Source organism: Lissotriton helveticus, chromosome 1_1 (genome assembly GCF_964261635.1).
Source record: "Lissotriton helveticus chromosome 1_1, aLisHel1.1, whole genome shotgun sequence".
In the NCBI taxonomy this organism is placed as follows: Eukaryota; Metazoa; Chordata; class Amphibia; order Caudata; family Salamandridae; genus Lissotriton; species Lissotriton helveticus.
Genome location: NC_136057.1, coordinates 1,051,780,890 through 1,051,800,445, shown reverse-complemented (window position 1 = coordinate 1,051,800,445; position 19,556 = coordinate 1,051,780,890). Strand labels below are relative to the sequence as shown.

The 19,556-nt window shown below is 41.6% G+C and overlaps 1 protein-coding gene across 1 annotated transcript in view; it reads right to left on the bottom strand.

Annotated features, from left to right (window-relative positions):
- Positions 1-19,556, bottom strand: part of SHANK3 (SH3 and multiple ankyrin repeat domains 3) — a 2,381,185-nt gene that overhangs the window by 1,286,720 nt on the left and 1,074,909 nt on the right. The window contains exon 7 of the mRNA XM_078677930.1: positions 7,419-7,570. Within this exon, the coding sequence (XP_078534056.1) occupies positions 7,419-7,570 (152 nt within the window). The remainder of the gene's footprint in view (positions 1-7,418; positions 7,571-19,556) is intronic.

The window sequence follows — 19,556 nt, the reverse complement described above, 5'->3', positions numbered from 1 at the left end:
CCTGGCAGGCTCCCATTGTAATGATTTCACCCCCCCTCTTGCCGTCGTTCATCTCCCATCAAAGGTCTGTGGAAAGTACCTCCCTATTTCATTGCACAGTGTTCTAGTGTAGAGTTCTTGACAATGAATGATCCAGCGGCAGACGAAAGCAAAAAGCAATTGAAGATGTACAGAGAAGGAGAGTCCATAGCACTATGTTCCACACTCTGGGGCTCAGTAGGTATAATTACTTACTCTTCCTTCCCTCAAGACTCAATGGGCACACACCAACAAAACCTGAGTACTGCAGCACAGACTGTGCACAAGATGAATGTGACAAGCTTGTTTTGAGGTCTCGCCTGCCAAACAGTGCAAGTTGTCTGCTTGCGAAATATCCAGTGGGGACGTATCAGAAACTTACAGTGCGCTTAGAACCTGCCTACTGCTTACCATTGGTTTACTTTATTGTCACTGCCATTTGCTTGCTTCTTTTTTGAAGACTTGCCTTCCTTTTTTCGGTTTGCTCCTCCCATGGATCAGCATAACCCATTGAGCATCTTTTTAATTGGATCGCTTATATTTTTCCACTTCTCACTTTTAGAATCCTACTTTTTAGGTCTCACCTGAAAAAGAGTATGGGTGTATCTTGCAAGAGCTTTTGTTACTTTAAAAAAAATTAAATAGGGCTTAGAGTTCATCCTTTACATCCTTACGTGACTTCTTAATCAGTCTCATATCATTGCTTCTCATTGGTCAACGCGTGCCGGTTTCATTTTCTCTTTTTGAGTGTTTGTCTCTTCAAAGGAGCATGGACCAAGTACTGATTAATATCTTTGTAAGTGCCCTTTTGCTGCTTGGGCTCGGATTCAGGTACCTTTTTCTCTCTTTTTTTGTTGCTTCCCCCATTGCTTCTGCCGCTGTTGCTTGTTTTTTCCCTTCCTTTATTCCTCGTCGACCACTATTTAGCTGTCTAGTTTTTTCCAATTATCTGCCGACTCTGAACTAAGTTATCAGGCACTGCCTGATATGTGTACTAAGGCTATGCGCCCACGAGAGGTGGTTGCAAAATGAGACGTGCGGGTTAGGTTACTATTTGATGCGTTGTGATTGGGGACGCCATGTCCCAATCCTCAACAGTCCTCCAAACCCAATGCATTTTGTAAGCAATAGTCTTGGTTTGCCTAAATTTCCAAATTGGATTTCACTTCACAGATGTCCAAGAGAGGACGCGCTTGTAGCCTGGAGTTGGCAGGACACACAGTAGAGTGGCAACTCACAATCTACCCTGCAGAGACGCACTTCAGCCTGGTAGCTTTTCTTGATTCCTCGGATTTTCCTCTTGTTTTAAGGTGTTGGCGCACACCCCATGAACACCTTTAGTGGACACTAACCTGGCACCCCGGCTCAGCTGTGACAGAGTCAGTTATTTTGAAGCGTCCTCTGTGTAGGGGACGACCCACTGGGCACAACTTTTTACCGCTTATATGCGTGTAACTTTGGAAAAAATATTTGATCCAATCAAGGTGAAATTTTCATAAGTGGTATATTTATTCGAAGGTAATTGTTGTCATTAACTTCATAATTAAATTTGTATTGACAATATTCGCATGATTTTATAATCCGTAGATTTTTTCAAAAAACGTTCCCGATGCATTTCGTGCACATAGTGCACTTCTTCAGGGGAATCTAAACGTGAAAGATCAGATGAACTCAGTATGAGGATAGGATCCTATAGTACATGTAGATAAACATTTTCCAATGCAATCTGTTATCAAAAATAAAGACTTAAGAGATTCAAATAATGATCAGCATAACGGACAAGGAAAAAGGTATGAATTACCAAAGTGTGATGTGTTACCAAAGTGAAATGTATAGGACATGATAGTTAGTTAACCGATGTACGTGAGATCACATAAACGCGTGCATTTACTCTATCAAATACATCGCGCTGTAACGCGATTAAAATGTGCATAAAAAAGTGCTCAGGTTTCTTACCTTTAAATCATGCAAAAGGAGTGCTAAAAGGTGTCTCTCGTGTTCTAACCGGGTTCCGAAAACGAGCCCGCAGTTCATCCGTGATGGGTATGTTTGGAGATAAATAGAGGACTAAGGGGTGATGATTCAAAGTGGGCGCCATCTTGAAGTGGTGGAATGCATGCATTAATGTGTTTAAACGAGTATCTGTGTTGATTCACTATGAGAACTGTCTTAAAGGGTGACAAAGTGCTCGTGTCAAATCTCTTACTTATAATTCATGCGTAAGGAACGCTAGCTGGTGTCTTCCGTGTTCTGGCTGGGTTCCTTAATGGAACCTGCAGTTCATCCGTGATGAGTGTGTTAGGAAACCAATATAAGACTAAAGGGTGGTGATTCAAAGTGAACGCCATCTTAAAAAGGTAAAATGCGTGCATTAAAGTGTTTTAAAGAGGAATCTGTATTAATTTGCTATGAGTGCCATATTGGAAGGGTAATATTAACAAGGTGCGTAAATGGGTGTTGTGTTATGGAAATCAATCAATGTGATAGGTGGTAATGTAATCATTCAGGTCAATCTGAAATTGTACAACATAAAACATATGAATAATAGTGCAAGTGCAATTGTCGGTTAACAGTCTTGTTGAGCAGTTTGTAATAAACTGCTGTAGCGAGTAAAGTTCAAAAATTGTTAAATAAAGTCCATGATCTATAAGTAGCAAGAGAATTCTACTCTGTCATTGAGCCCATTTGGTTTCATGGCATTCAAAAAGTATATCCAATGCTTTTCTCGTTGTAATAGTGTTTGGTTCAGGTCTCTGCCTGGGGTTTTAACAATGGTTTCCAATACCGCAAATTTTAGTTGGCTAATGTTGTGTTGTCTCTCATTGAAATGTGTGGCCACACTAGATCTCAAGTTGTTGGTTCTTATATTGCTCTTATGTTCTGATATTGGTTTTTTAATTTTTCTGATCGTTTTGCCCACATAAATGAGTCCACATGGACATTTTAGATAATATATTACATGTTGAGAATCACAGGTCGCTGTGGTCTTTAATTTGATGGGTGTCCCTCTCATTGGATGTGTCACGGTGTTGCCCTTTATTATGTTATTGCAACAACTGCAATTATAACAAGGTATAGTTCCTTTGTAATTGCCTGTTTCTGTGTCTCCCTTTTGTTTTAGGATGTCTTGTAGGTTTTTGCTTCTGGTATATCCAATGTGGGTTGATGAGCAATAAAGTTTTGAAAATCTGGTTCATTTGTAAGTAATGTCCAATGTTTTTTGATTATTTTCTTGTAGTGGTGGCTCATAGTCGAAAATTTGGATACTATCACTGTTTTCAGTGTTTCTTGTTTTGGAACAGTTTGTAAAAGATCTTTTCTAGTTTTGGTTGTGCACTTTTCTACTGCTTTTTCCAAAATAGGTTTCGGGTATTCTCTTTCTTCAAACCTTGTGATCATATTTTGCAGTTGTCTTTGTAATTCGTGTTCCTCAGATACTATTCTTTTCACTCTATATAGTTGTGATATAGGGAGATTGTACTTCAGAGATGTTTGGTGAAAACTTTTGTAGTGGAGCAAATTGTTCCGGTCTGTCGTTTCGATCTTGTCTCTGTTTCGTGTGAGTTGGACATCTAGATATACGATGGTTTTGTTATCGATCGTGTGATTTCGGAACCCGGTTAGAACACGAGAGACACATTTTAGCACTCCTTTTGCATGATTTAAAGGTAAGAAACCTGAGCACTTTTTTATGCACATTTTAATCGCGTTACAGCGCGATGTATTTGATAGAGTAAATGCACACGTTTATGTGATCTCACGTACATCGGTTAACTAAGTATCATGTCCTATATATTTCACTTTGGTAACACATCACACTTTGGTAATTCATACCTTTTTCCTTGTCCGTTATGCTGATCATTATTTGAATCTCTTAAGTCTTTATTTTTGATAACAGATTGCATTCCTGTAAAAAAATGTTTAAATTGATATTGGAAAATGTTTATCTACATGTACTATAGGATCCTATCCTCATACTGAGTTCATCTGATCTTTTACGTAAACATCTACTGTTCTTTAATATGGATGTAAAGTATGTACCAAACTGTGGAACACACCAGGTATGGGAACACACTGAGAGAAATATTGCCTATCAGCAGGAAATGGTATAGTCCAAAGCTCTGTATTTAATATAAAATCGGGGCCTTCGGTGGTCATATCACCGAAAATACAAGATTTGAAAAAAATATTATTGTCTATGGGTGCTTGTGGAAGACAAGTTTCTATGGCCTGAAATCTAGGGAATGCTAATGTGATTCTGGTGTTTTACTGACCTTTGCTGGTCTTTTCTATCAAGAAAGTTAAATAGAGGCAGTTGCCGGAAAAATAATACAAGAAAGTCCCTAAGCAGAAAGCAATTCTGGTATTTTACTGACCTCTACCGGTCGTGTTCTATTAAGACATTTAAATAGAGGCAGTTGAACAGAAAAAAGTCCCTAAGCAAAAGTGGAAGCAGACAAGTCCTGGGGCTTATATCCATAGCCCACAAAGTACATACAACAGATCTTCCAGACAGCACAAGCGATGTCTAGGCTCGACCTAAAAACATGATGGTGAACACACAAAAAGGGTCTGGCTTAAAAGTGCCTCATTTGTCATTGATCTGTTTCAGCATTCAATAAGTCATCATATAAATAATCTGTTACTCATCATTACACTCATGAATCCATTCATCCACCCACTGACCTATTCTTGCATTCACCCACTCACATAACCCCAATACAACACACACAACTTAACCATATACAAATTATAACATAAGAAAAGTAAAAGAAGAAACATGATTCCGCCTAAACGTGGCAGGCATACGCTAGCAATAACAAACACAATTTAATATAGCACCAGATGGTCATCTTGCAATGGTATTACACATAGTGTTTCTTGCATTTGTATTTGTGACAGGACGAGCCCGCCAGCCTCTCCAGCTGTCCCCGGTAGGGAATGGTGGGCAGCAATACCTCCATCACCTCATTGTGTCCGTTCCCCACAGGATGAATGGAGCAGGGAAAGCTCACTCCCAAGGACAACCACGGAAGAAGAAAATGAAGTTGGCGCCTTTAACTGGGCTTGTCAGTTCAACGAGGCCTCGCCCTTCATGAACGTCAGTGGCCTGCCTTTGGAAAAAGAGGAGGAAGTACAACAGTTGGCGTTCACAGACACCAGAGAGCAGTCGGGAGCAGTTCTGGTGGCGTTTTCGCAAGAGCGGAGGAGGGAAGACTGTGACTCAGGAGAGTCAAGAAAGGAGGAGGAATATGGCACTCCAAGAGAGCAGAGTATCGAGCGAGGACCGGCAGAGCCTGGAGGCCAATGACCCCACGATTCACCGAACCACATTCCCAGAGGAGCGTGGCTGTTACAGGTACGGCGGAAAGTCTCGAGTTGGGTTGGGAGGCGGGGGAGCCCGTCCGTGTGAGACCTTGCTCGTACCCATTCCCACTCCTTTCCTTACCCCTGAAGAAGTGCACTATGTGCACGAAATGCATCGGGAACGTTTTTTGAAAAAATCTACGGATTATAAAATCATGTGAATATTGTCAATACGAATTTAATTATGAAGTTAATGACAACAATTATCTTCGAATAAATATACCACTTATGAACATTTCACCTTGATTGGATCAAAAAAAAAATTCAAAAGTTACACGCATATAAGCGGTAAAAAGTTGTGCCCAGTGGGTCGTCCCCTACACAGAGGACGCTTCAAAATCTTCATGTACAACACTCCAAGGGGGAGAGAGTGATACCACAGGAGCACGCTACAATTGCACAAACCGAACACTTAAAGCCTGTGCTCCAACCAGAAAGTCTTGTATTTCTACAGAGTCAGTTATACCAGAGCCGCATTGAAGGTGTCGGCAATGAAGGGGTGCGTCACTCCTGCTGTCTTCCTGTTACATGTCAGACGCACGGAGGCGCACTAATTTGCCTCCATACCCCATGATTATAATTCATTTATGAACAGTAAGCACAGCCCTATGGGGGTTTTGGGCACATGCTTGTGTCGGGCTGAATCCGAGCAGCACCTTTGCTTCTTCTGGGACTTAATGCTGAAATTGCAGGTGTACCAGCTGCCCATGTTTATTTAATTTTAGGGTCGTGTCTACTTATATATTGATATATTTGGGTCACCAGCGACACAGTGATGGTGTCCTTGGTGGTCATGCTTCACCCACAGAGTCTCATACTTCCAAGCTACTGTGGGAGAGGCTCCACTTCAACTCATAGGGCTACAAGCAACATTTTATATTTCCAGACAAACTGTTGCCTCAAGTAGACCTGGGGCAGAGTCTGCCCCATAATATGGAGAATCTCACTCGAGAAGGACTGCGGCAAGTATGGCAAAGTCAATAACTCTCACCTATGGATTGTGTTTGACAATGTTTTTTATCCATGTGATACAGCACCATGGCCGATGTGCAGCATGGTTGAAGGTAAATTGAAACACAAGCTATGGCTTGGTCAATGCTGGCTGCATCATAGCACTTTAAAAAAGGTTTTACTTTCAAACATGCTGCGCAGCAGCTGTGCTGCTGTTCAATATGCCTAAAAAATTGACAAAGTTAATAGATCTCTCATAGGAGAGACCTATTAAGTTTGCTCATGCCTTTTTTTTTATCTTTTAGAACTCCATGAGAGTGCATATGTTTTCTAGCTCAGCCTTGTGTGCTGCTTCTCACCACCAAACATTCTGGAGTGTGCTGTGTTGCTCTGTCCCTCCACTGCTGCTCTCTCTCTTCAGCTCCTCCTTCTTTGTTCTGTGTTTTTTCTTCCCTCGTGTACTGCTTTGCTCCTCCTGACATTATTTTATCCTCATCCCATTGCTGCCCCACCACCCACTTCTTGGTTGTTCCTTCCCACCAAACCAAGTCCCCCCATTTACAGGCATTGTTTCCTTTTCACACACTTATTTGAGAGTGCACAGTATCTAACATTTGCTGCCAGGCACTCCACTCCATCCAAAGAGCTTTGGCATACTCAATATTTCGTTTTTTTGCAGATCCAATTGGCGCCTGCCATTTTGGATTGGTCAATAAAAAAGTAAATGGAGCTTGTGCCTCTTCTCACTTACTGACCCATAACACAGTCAGCCAATGAGAAGAAGCAGAAGTTATACTTCTCCAGGAATGACAGAGGCTTCCCTCCCATCACCTGAGATCACTGCTGGGGCCCGTTACGCTTTTATAAATGTTGGGTGCATGAGTGGGTGTATTTATGAATGAGCATTTGTGCATACAGTCAATGAGTGAATGTATGTGTTGGTAATGGGTATGTGTCTTCATGTGTTATTCTCAGATCTTCTATGAGAATCTTCTCAACAAGCGCACCATTGACTCTCAGATGAGTTCAACCTATACAAGTACACCATGTACATATGTGCATTCTTGTTATTTCATACTCACCATCAGCACCAGGTGGTTCCTGCAGCGTGCAGCTTTGTGCAAAGCGGTGAGTCCCTCTCGGGTTCGGAAGTCCAAGTGCGCTCCTCCACTCCGCAGGGCCTTGATAACATCAGCGCTGTTGTCCAACTGGGCAGCCAGCGTCAGGGGACATTCTAAAACCCCAAAGAGAGGAGAAGGTGAGGTGACAGGGACAGATGACTAAGAGATACAGGCAGTAATATCAGTGTTTAATTTGTGCGGTAGTTTGAGTTTCCTGTGGTCAACACTGGCACTTTATTGTCATCACTGGCACTTATGAAAGTTGCCACATGGCATCACTGTTTGTATCATCTAGAGATAAGCTGAGCAACAGAGAACAACAGTTGTTTCTTAATTCAATAGAGATTAAAAACTATTTTTACCCTGCCGCCCCAGCCATTCTTATAGCTTTGAGGGACTCAAGAAGTTTGAATTGTCACACTTGTAGCAGTATGAGGCTTAGTATTTGTGTAGGTACTGCCATTGGCAGTGTTGGTGGTGGCATGGTTGGTGCAAGCTGCGGTGGCCTCCTGAGGAGGTCCCTGAAACTTATTTTTTACACTCAAGCATTGGGGAATATAACCACTCTATCATGCACTGATACCGCAATGGGCACTTCACCCCAAGGTGTGATTCACAGGTCTGTACTGAGAGGGTCTAGAGTAATAGGCTCACCTAGAATGTTCTTCCCTTTTTACTCGCGGGAGGCCTGCTGATGCCTTCTCCAAGAGAGATAATCTTGTAAACTCCAAGAATGGCACCAAGATCCCTATCAGGTCTTGGATGTGGTAAAGTGAAATTTTTGCAAGGTTTTTGTCCATGCAAAACCTATGATGCTGGATTGGTTTCCCACACAGATTTGTTTGGCAAATCTGCTAAATTGTCAATGCTTATGAGAGCGTTCACATCTTTGCAATCCCCGTAAGCTCATATTACAAAACTTCTTGTCTTCCCTATTGATAGACCTGCCATCCTTAAGGTGGTCTTCCTCCAAACGTTTTACAGATTATTTTTGTTGGCCATAGGACTCTGATCACTTTACCACTGTGTATGTGCTTCTCCCCTAAACATTGTAACATTGGTGTATACACAACTGTCATATTTAGTTTACCTGTAAGTCTCTTGTAAAGTTGTATACCATAGACCCAGGACCCAGTGCTTAATTTGAGCCAATGCTTTATGGTACTCAGCACCTAATCCTCTGCACCGGTGCTTATAACACCAGTTAAGGACACACTTATTTAGAAGGCACATGATTTTACCCAGACTCACAGGATGTTGAGACACGCCGAGACCAGAACCTGGTTCCCCGGCTCCGAAATCGGCAGCTTTACCTATTAGGCCTAGTCCTCTCCAGGTTAATAAGTGCCATGGCTCTAGTCAGTAGGCAGTTTGCACCAGCACATTTCTCTTGTTAGCGCTGCCTCCTGAGGAGAGCCACAGCACTTTTTATTTTACAAATTAACCACTTCCAGGTGCTGTAACCTAAATGCGACCAGTGGGTGTGCCGCACTGATTGTTTCATCCACACAAGTGGTCTTTCAAACCTGTCTAAGGCCTGCCATTGGAGGACATGTGTGTGCAGTTTACTGCCACTTTGACTTGGCATTTAAAACTACTTGCCAAGCCTTAAACTCCACTTTTATTGCACAAAAGCCAATCCTAAGGCAGGCCCGAGGTAGACCATAGGGCTGGGTGTTGTGTAAGTAAAAGGTAGGATGTGTACTTTTAAGTTTTGCATGTCCTGGTAGTGACAAACACCCACATTTGTTTTTCACTACTGTGAGGCCTACTACTTTCATAGGTTAAAATTGGGCATTCCTAAATAGCCCTTTAAGCTGTAATTCCTGATTAGAAAGGAGTAGCTACATCATGTCTCATATCCTTGGAATGAAAATGATAAATCCTCTTTATTGGTAAAGTTGGATTTAACATTACTATTTTAGAAATGCCACTTTTAGAAAGTGCAGTATATAAACGGGGCGATCCAATTCAGGATTTGAGGTGCAGGATCACATTAGACTGAAAAAGAAGAGTACCTCTCATTCCATAGATACTTCTATATATTTAGAGTAGGTAACATTATATTTTCAAACCTCTCAGTCCTTAAATTTAGTAGAAAAAAAAATCGCTTTATTTCTTTTCCTGAAAAGCTTCCAATGTTATGCCTCACTGATTGCTTAGAAATACTTCATTCTCTATGCAGAGCTTCATCATCATACATCATAGTGCACAAATACATAACAGGACATTACGTGTAATCAATGACAGAAACTTATTATAATACAAAGCTCCTCCCTATGGAAGGAGACACCCTGTTGCACCGCTCTGTGGTTCAGACTAAAAAGTCTAACTGTTTAATCATCAACGTTACTTCTCATCTTGGGGTTCCAAAAAATATTTAATTGTTCATCAAAGTTTCCATAACATGTAGGTTACTGATTGTACATCCAACGTTAGCATCATCAGATATAATTCCTTCCCCAATGCATTTCGGGCTAATATGTAAGCCCTTCCTCAGGGGACAACTCTACAAAAAAAGGAACAAATCAACATGTCACTGTGTGTGCTCAAACCATTCAGGTGCACACATTATCACATATCACTGTGTTTGTGACCGGTATTTAAAAATAATCAAAAAAGGTGCCCGAATGTTCTGGTGAAAGCCAACACTCATGCGTGTGTTGTTTGTTTAAAAGTATAATCTTCAGTCGGAAAAAAGATGGTGTTTTGATGAAGATCCATCAAGCCAATAAACGTGAAAAAGAGTCAAGGTAGAAGCCACCTTATACCCCGATCACCGGACCGTGAACTTAAAAGTGATCTAGGCCGTTAAACATGCATTAACGTGAGCAGTATACTCACGGACTGTTTCAACAAGCTTTGACGCTGTCTCTGTAACAGAACAGCGCGTGTTAACCAAGGAACGTTAACTTCGTTTCTACATCTGATAACGTGGTCTCATGCGAGAGTACTTACTCGGTGCTGCGTTTCAAAGCGCGCATAGCCGTCAATGTGTCGGGAACCCCGACGGTGTTCTCACTGGGTGCAGTTTTTACCGGCTCATGCATTAGAGTGAAAAGTGAAAACGGACTAATAAAGACCAGTGCAAACGAAAAACGCGGCGGCCATATTGGGTGAGGCATTCCAAGTGTACGCGAAAAATAAAAGTGAAAGAAAACATGGTCACATAGGATAAGCTTCAGAAACACAATGTATATGCATAAACATAACTGGTTACAGATAACATAAAAACTCAATTCGATCATTCAGACCGTGTGGCTGCATCGATGCCATGTAGCGAATCCAAAAGTTTTCTCTTTTTAGCAATGTCTCTTTGTTGTTGTGAGTGGGGGTGATTTGTTCAAGTATGACAAATTTAAGTTGAGCTACAGAATGTTTTTGTTCTACGAAATGTGCTGCAACAGTAGATTTCAAGTTTCCTGTTCTTATATTGCTCTTATGCTCAAGTAAACGAGTCCTGATCTTCCTCTCCGTATGTCCAATGTAACACTTTCCACATGGGCACTTAAGCATGTAAATTAGATTGGCTGAGTTGCAGGTTGCATTCACTTTTAATTTCACGGGATAACCCTTCATGGGGTGACTGATGGTGTTCCCAAGGATGCAATTGTTGCAATTGCTGCAATTGTAACAAGGACGTAACCCTTTGAATGTGGTGGATTCACCTTCTGTGGTAGATTTCTTCAGAATTTCCTTCAGATTACGACCCCTGGTGTATGCAAACATAGGTGGTTGATCAAAGATGCCTCTGAAATCTGGTTCAAATTTCAACAGTGCCCAATGTTTGCGAATAATGTTCTTGTAGCAGTTACTCAAAATGCTGTATTTGGAGACCACCACCATCCTGGTGTTAACTGGTTTGACGGTTGGTTGTAGCAAATCTTCTCTTTTCATGTCTCCAACTTTGCTGACTGCTGTATCTAAGATTTGTTGTGGGTAACCACGGTTTTTGAATCTTTCCACCGTGGTGGTTACTTCCTGTTTGCAAGTATCTTCCGAAGATACTATTCTTTTCACTCGCATCAGTTGCGATAGGGGTAAATTCTGCTTTAGCCCGGGTCTGTGAAAACTCTGGTGATGTAAAAGTGAGTTCCTATCTGTAGGCTTCCGAAATATCGAGGTGTTCCAATTTCTGTTGTTGCATTGTATCTCCACATCCAAGAAATGTATACACGTTCTATCCATGTTCCAAGTGAATTGTATTCGCTGGTTAATGCCATTCCATGTGTTGAGAAATTCTGTTAACTCCAACTCTGTTCCCTTCCAAAGAATAAAAATGTCATCAATAAATCTCAAGAAGATGTTCCCATGTCTTAACCAGGTATTCTGGTTGAGGATGTGTGTTTCTTCAAACGCTTTCATCACGATATTCGCATAGGACGGCGCGGCACAATTTCCCATGGCTGTCCCATTCAGTTGGTGAAACCATTGGTTGAACACTGTGAAATAGCTATGGAAGAGTGTAAAAATCATTAATTCCATGATCAAAATTTTCATGTCTGGATCCAGATCTGAATTTGCCAGTTCTTGTTCAATGGCCGTGATGCCCATGTCATGCGGTATTGAAGTGTAGAGTGAACAGACGTCCACTGTACACATGAGTAAATCTTCATCTTGGGATGTTTTTATCACTTCTTCCAATTTCACCAGGAAATCTGTTGTATCCCTTATGTGTGACCTGGTGTTCAATACGAATGGTTGCAAGTATCTGTCCAAAAATGTCCCAATGTGTTCGTGTATGGATCCCTTCGTGGACACTATCGGTCTAAACGGGGGTCTAGTTGGATGCTTGTGCATCTTGGGCAACATGTACAACGTTGGTGGTTTTGGGTTCTCCGGTGTGAGGTAACGTCGTGTCCGATCGTTGATGGTTCCTTGGTCAAATGCTTTGTTGATGATATCAAGTAATGTCATCAAGAATTCCTTGGTTGGGTCAGCGTTCAATGAGGCATAAGTGTTATGATCGCTCGTGTGAATCAATACTTCCTCTTGGTAAAATTTGGCGTCCATGATGACTAACGCACCACCTTTATCAGCTGTCTGACATACTATGTTGGGATTGTTCGCAATTTTACGTAACGTGTTTTTTTCCGTTTTCGTCAAATTTTCACGTTTTGCTTTGGTTTGAAAGGGCAATTTCAATAGATCATTTTTCACCATGCTCTCGAATACATCAATGATTTTGTGACTGACAGGAGCCATGAATGTACTGCGTGGTCGAAGCCCTCTTAACATGTCATCATCAGTGTCTGCTACGGTGACTATGTTTTCAAAATAATGTCGGAGTCTGATGTTTCTGACCAATTTGAATGTGCTCACTTCAAGCTCTAACGTGTTGGTTTGTGTAGTTGGTACGAAAGTTTGTCCCTTCTGTAATACTCGTAATTCTTCCCGTGACAGTTCTATGGAAGAAATATTTATCACCAAATTGTCAACGGTATTCATCTCCGACGGTAAGGTTTCTTGGCTTTTGGCAATTCTTTTACCACCTCTGCGGGTTTTTCCCCTCCTGGATCTGTAGTTTGATTTGAACCCTCCTCTAAAAAATGAACCGTGGATGTAGAGGTGCCTGGTTGTTGCTCAGTGGGTGTCACCTCAGTTGAAGCCCTCGTTGTCTTAGTTGTTCTGTTATCTCCATCTGAGGAGGAAGTCTCATTCTCCAAGTAGGGATTATACGCTCGGTTGGGGCGTCGGCGGGCGTACACTTCTGCCCAAGTGTACACCTCGCCGAGCTTATAATCGATGGTGTCCCTTTTATATTTGCGTAGTTTCCGTTCTTGAGTTTCCCTTGTGTGTTTATCTAGTTGGGTATTCACGTCTTCCAACAAGGTTGCCAATTCAACGGGGTCCATGGCTTCGTCCAGTTCCGCCCTGATGGTTTTGATATCTTTGGTCAATTCTTCAAGTGATTTAGATAGTTCCTCCACTATCAAAAGTATTAAATCTAACGAACATTTGTTGAGGATAGCAAACCATCTCTCAACAAATTTCGCGTTGTTTTTGCACAAAAGAGGTTTTAGGGGAACCCGTAGGCCCCTGGGGATTCGCTGGGCGCGATGGTACCGCACCAACGTTGATGCGTGTAGTTTCTGATTACATTCCTTTTTCAACAAGTAGAGTAATTGTTTTAAGTTGCTTTCAGGGCTGCGAGTGCTAGCAGCTGCTATAACTTCCTCCTGGATCATCTCATAAATTTTATCTGCGTCCCCCGCCGAGAAGGCGAAGGTGTCTGCTTTTAAATCAGTCATGCTGGTTATGCTTTCGTAATTCATTTTTAAACCAAATGGCGTGCTAAATCCTTGGACAGAAAAGGGTAGAATCCAACTAAAAGATGCAGGACTTGCACAGCGGTAATTCAGTGATTATAGTCAATAGTAAACTTTATAGCGTGCGAGCAGGGTTGGGCGCTGTCTGTACCTCCCAGCGAAACTGAAAACTAATACAAAGCTCCTCCCTATGGAAGGAGACACCCTGTTGCACCGCTCTGTGGTTCAGACTAAAAAGTCTAACTGTTTAATCATCAACGTTACTTCTCATCTTGGGGTTCCAAAAAATATTTAATTGTTCATCAAAGTTTCCATAACATGTAGGTTACTGATTGTACATCCAACGTTAGCATCATCAGATATAATTCCTTCCCCAATGCATTTCGGGCTAATATGTAAGCCCTTCCTCAGGGGACAACTCTACAAAAAAAGGAACAAATCAACATGTCACTGTGTGTGCTCAAACCATTCAGGTGCACACATTATCACATATCACTGTGTTTGTGACCGGTATTTAAAAGTGAGTCTCGCATGAGACCACGTTATCAGATGTAGAAACGAAGTTAACGTTCCTTGGTTAACACGCGCTGTTCTGTTACAGAGACAGCGTCAAAGCTTGTTGAAACAGTCCGTGAGTATACTGCTCACGTTAATGCATGTTTAACGGCCTAGATCACTTTTAAGTTCACGGTCCGGTGATCGGGGTATAAGGTGGCTTCTACCTTGACTCTTTTTCACGTTTATTGGCTTGATGGATCTTCATCAAAACACCATCTTTTTTCCGACTGAAGATTATACTTTTAAACAAACAACACACGCATGAGTGTTGGCTTTCACCAGAACATTCGGGCACCTTTTTTGATTATTTTTAAATACCGGTCACAAACACAGTGATATGTGATAATGTGTGCACCTGAATGGTTTGAGCACACACAGTGACATGTTGATTTGTTCCTTTTTTTGTAGAGTTGTCCCCTGAGGAAGGGCTTACATATTAGCCCGAAATGCATTGGGGAAGGAATTATATCTGATGATGCTAACGTTGGATGTACAATCAGTAACCTACATGTTATGGAAACTTTGATGAACAATTAAATATTTTTTGGAACCCCAAGATGAGAAGTAACGTTGATGATTAAACAGTTAGACTTTTTAGTCTGAACCACAGAGCGGTGCAACAGGGTGTCTCCTTCCATAGGGAGGAGCTTTGTATTAGTTTTCAGTTTCGCTGGGAGGTACAGACAGCGCCCAACCCTGCTCGCACGCTATAAAGTTTACTATTGACTATAATCACTGAATTACCGCTGTGCAAGTCCTGCATCTTTTAGTTGGATTCTACCCTTTTCTGTCCAAGGATTTAGCACGCCATTTGGTTTAAAAATGAATTACGAAAGCATAACCAGCATGACTGATTTAAAAGCAGACACCTTCGCCTTCTCGGCGGGGGACGCAGATAAAATTTATGAGATGATCCAGGAGGAAGTTATAGCAGCTGCTAGCACTCGCAGCCCTGAAAGCAACTTAAAACAATTACTCTACTTGTTGAAAAAGGAATGTAATCAGAAACTACACGCATCAACGTTGGTGCGGTACCATCGCGCCCAGCGAATCCCCAGGGGCCTACGGGTTCCCCTAAAACCTCTTTTGTGCAAAAACAACGCGAAATTTGTTGAGAGATGGTTTGCTATCCTCAACAAATGTTCGTTAGATTTAATACTTTTGATAGTGGAGGAACTATCTAAATCACTTGAAGAATTGACCAAAGATATCAAAACCATCAGGGCGGAACTGGACGAAGCCATGGACCCCGTTGAATTGGCAACCTTGTTGGAAGACGTGAATACCCAACTAGATAAACACACAAGGGAAACTCAAGAACGGAAACTACGCAAATATAAAAGGGACACCATCGATTATAAGCTCGGCGAGGTGTACACTTGGGCAGAAGTGTACGCCCGCCGACGCCCCAACCGAGCGTATAATCCCTACTTGGAGAATGAGACTTCCTCCTCAGATGGAGATAACAGAACAACTAAGACAACGAGGGCTTCAACTGAGGTGACACCCACTGAGCAACAACCAGGCACCTCTACATCCACGGTTCATTTTTTAGAGGAGGGTTCAAATCAAACTACAGATCCAGGAGGGGAAAAACCCGCAGAGGTGGTAAAAGAATTGCCAAAAGCCAAGAAACCTTACCGTCGGAGATGAATACCGTTGACAATTTGGTGATAAATATTTCTTCCATAGAACTGTCACGGGAAGAATTACGAGTATTACAGAAGGGACAAACTTTCGTACCAACTACACAAACCAACACGTTAGAGCTTGAAGTGAGCACATTCAAATTGGTCAGAAACATCAGACTCCGACATTATTTTGAAAACATAGTCACCGTAGCAGACACTGATGATGACATGTTAAGAGGGCTTCGACCACGCAGTACATTCATGGCTCCTGTCAGTCACAAAATCATTGATGTATTCGAGAGCATGGTGAAAAATGATCTATTGAAATTGCCCTTTCAAACCAAAGCAAAACGTGAAAATTTGACGAAAACGGAAAAAAACACGTTACGTAAAATTGCGAACAATCCCAACATAGTATGTCAGACAGCTGATAAAGGTGGTGCGTTAGTCATCATGGACGCCAAATTTTACCAAGAGGAAGTATTGATTCACACGAGCGATCATAACACTTATGCCTCATTGAACGCTGACCCAACCAAGGAATTCTTGATGACATTACTTGATATCATCAACAAAGCACTTGACCAAGGAACCATCAACGATCGGACACGACGTTACCTCACACCGGAGAACCCAAAACCACCAACGTTGTACATGTTGCCCAAGATGCACAAGCATCCAACTAGACCCCCGTTTAGACCGATAGTGTCCACGAAGGGATCCATACACGAACACATTGGGAAATTTTTGGACAGATACTTGCAACCATTCGTATTGAACACCAGGTCACACATAAGGGATACAACAGATTTCCTGGTGAAATTGGAAGAAGTGATAAAAACATCCCAAGATGAAGATTTACTCATGTGTACAGTGGACGTCTGTTCACTCTACACTTCAATACCGCATGACATGGGCATCACGGCCATTGAACAAGAACTGGCAAATTCAGATCTGGATCCAGACATGAAAATTTTGATCATGGAATTAATGATTTTTACACTCTTCCATAGCTATTTCACAGTGTTCAACCAATGGTTTCACCAACTGAATGGGACAGCCATGGGAAATTGTGCCGCGCCGTCCTATGCGAATATCGTGATGAAAGCGTTTGAAGAAACACACATCCTCAACCAGAATACCTGGTTAAGACATGGGAAAATCTTCTTGAGATTTATTGATGACATTTTTATTCTTTGGAAGGGAACAGAGTTGGAGTTAACAGAATTTCTCAACACATGGAATGGCATTAACCAGCGAATACAATTCACTTGGAACATGGATAGAACGTGTATACATTTCTTGGATGTGGAGATACAATGCAACAACAGAAATTGGAACACCACGATATTTCGGAAGCCTACAGATAGGAACTCACTTTTACATCACCAGAGTTTTCACAGACCCGGGCTAAAGCAGAATTTACCCCTATCGCAACTGATGCGAGTGAAAAGAATAGTATCTTCGGAAGATACTTGCAAACAGGAAGTAACCACCATGGTGGAAAGATTCAAAAACCGTGGTTACCCACAACAAATCTTAGATACAGCAGTCAGCAAAGTTGGAGACATGAAAAGAGAAGATTTGCTACAACCAACCGTCAAACCAGTTAACACCAGGATGGTAGTGGTCTCCAAATACAGCATTTTGAGTAACTGCTACAAGAACATTATTCGCAAACATTGGGCACTGTTGAAATTTGAACCAGATTTCAGAGGCATCTTTGATCAACCACCTATGTTTGCATACACCAGGGGTCGTAATCTGAAGGAAATTCTGAAGAAATCTACCACAGAAGGTGAATCCACCACATTCAAAGGGTTACGTCCTTGTTACAATTGCAGCAATTGCAACAATTGCATCCTTGGGAACACCATCAGTCACCCCATGAAGGGTTATCCCGTGAAATTAAAAGTGAATGCAACCTGCAACTCAGCCAATCTAATTTACATGCTTAAGTGCCCATGTGGAAAGTGTTACATTGGACATACGGAGAGGAAGATCAGGACTCGTTTACTTGAGCATAAGAGCAATATAAGAACAGGAAACTTGAAATCTACTGTTGCAGCACATTTCGTAGAACAAAAACATTCTGTAGCTCAACTTAAATTTGTCATACTTGAACAAATCACCCCCACTCACAACAACAAAGAGACATTGCTAAAAAGAGAAAACTTTTGGATTCGCTACATGGCATCGATGCAGCCACACGCTCTGAATGATCGAATTGAGTTTTTATGTTATCTGTAACCAGTTATGTTTATGCATATACATTGTGTTTCTGAAGCTTATCCTATGTGACCATGTTTTCTTTCACTTTTATTTTTCGCGTACACTTGGAATGCCTCACCCAATATGGCCGCCGCGTTTTTCGTTTGCACTGGTCTTTATTAGTCCGTTTTCACTTTTCACTCTAATGCATGAGCCGGTAAAAACTGCACCCAGTGAGAACACCGTCGGGGTTCCCGACACATTGACGGCTATGCGCGCTTTGAAACGCAGCACCGAGTAAGTACTCTCGCATGAGACCACGTTATCAGATGTAGAAACGAAGTTAACGTTCCTTGGTTAACACGCGCTGTTCTGTTACAGAGACAGCGTCAAAGCTTGTTGAAACAGTCCGTGAGTATACTGCTCACGTTAATGCATGTTTAACGGCCTAGATCACTTTTAAGTTCACGGTCCGGTGATCGGGGTATAAGGTGGCTTCTACCTTGACTCTTTTTCACGTTTATTGGCTTGATGGATCTTCATCAAAACACCATCTTTTTTCCGACTGAAGATTATACTTTTAAACAAACAACACACGCATGAGTGTTGGCTTTCACCAGAACATTCGGGCACCTTTTTTGATTATTTTTAAATACCGGTCACAAACACAGTGATATGTGATAATGTGTGCACCTGAATGGTTTGAGCACACACAGTGACATGTTGATTTGTTCCTTTTTTTGTAGAGTTTTCCCCTGAGGAAGGGCTTACATATTAGCCCGAAATGCATTGGGGAAGGAATTATATCTGATGATGCTAACGTTGGATGTACAATCAGTAACCTACATGTTATGGAAACTTTGATGAACAATTAAATATTTTTTGGAACCCCAAGATGAGAAGTAACGTTGATGATTAAACAGTTAGACTTTTTAGTCTGAACCACAGAGCGGTGCAACAGGGTGTCTCCTTCCATAGGGAGGAGCTTTGTATTAGTTTTCAGTTTCGCTGGGAGGTACAGACAGCGCCCAACCCTGCTCGCACGCTATAAAGTTTACTATTGACTATAATCACTGAATTACCGCTGTGCAAGTCCTGCATCTTTTAGTTAGAAACTTATTATAAACATAATTTAAATCATACATCACAGTGTTCCAAATCGTATTACATAAACAACAGCTAACAGTATCTAACACATATGATACACTCAATAACTTATTTCAATGTTACTTCCATTTCATAAGTGACAAATGGTGGAAAAGTCTTTATACATGGTATCTCAAAAAAACAAGTGCATTGGTTACCTAATTAATTTACCAATAATCCTTTGTTTTTGATTTTCAACCGTATTACTATAGTCCGGCCTTTGTTGGTAGGCCATTTTGTATTTGGGACATGCACCAATTGGATAAGGAACCTTAGAAACAATA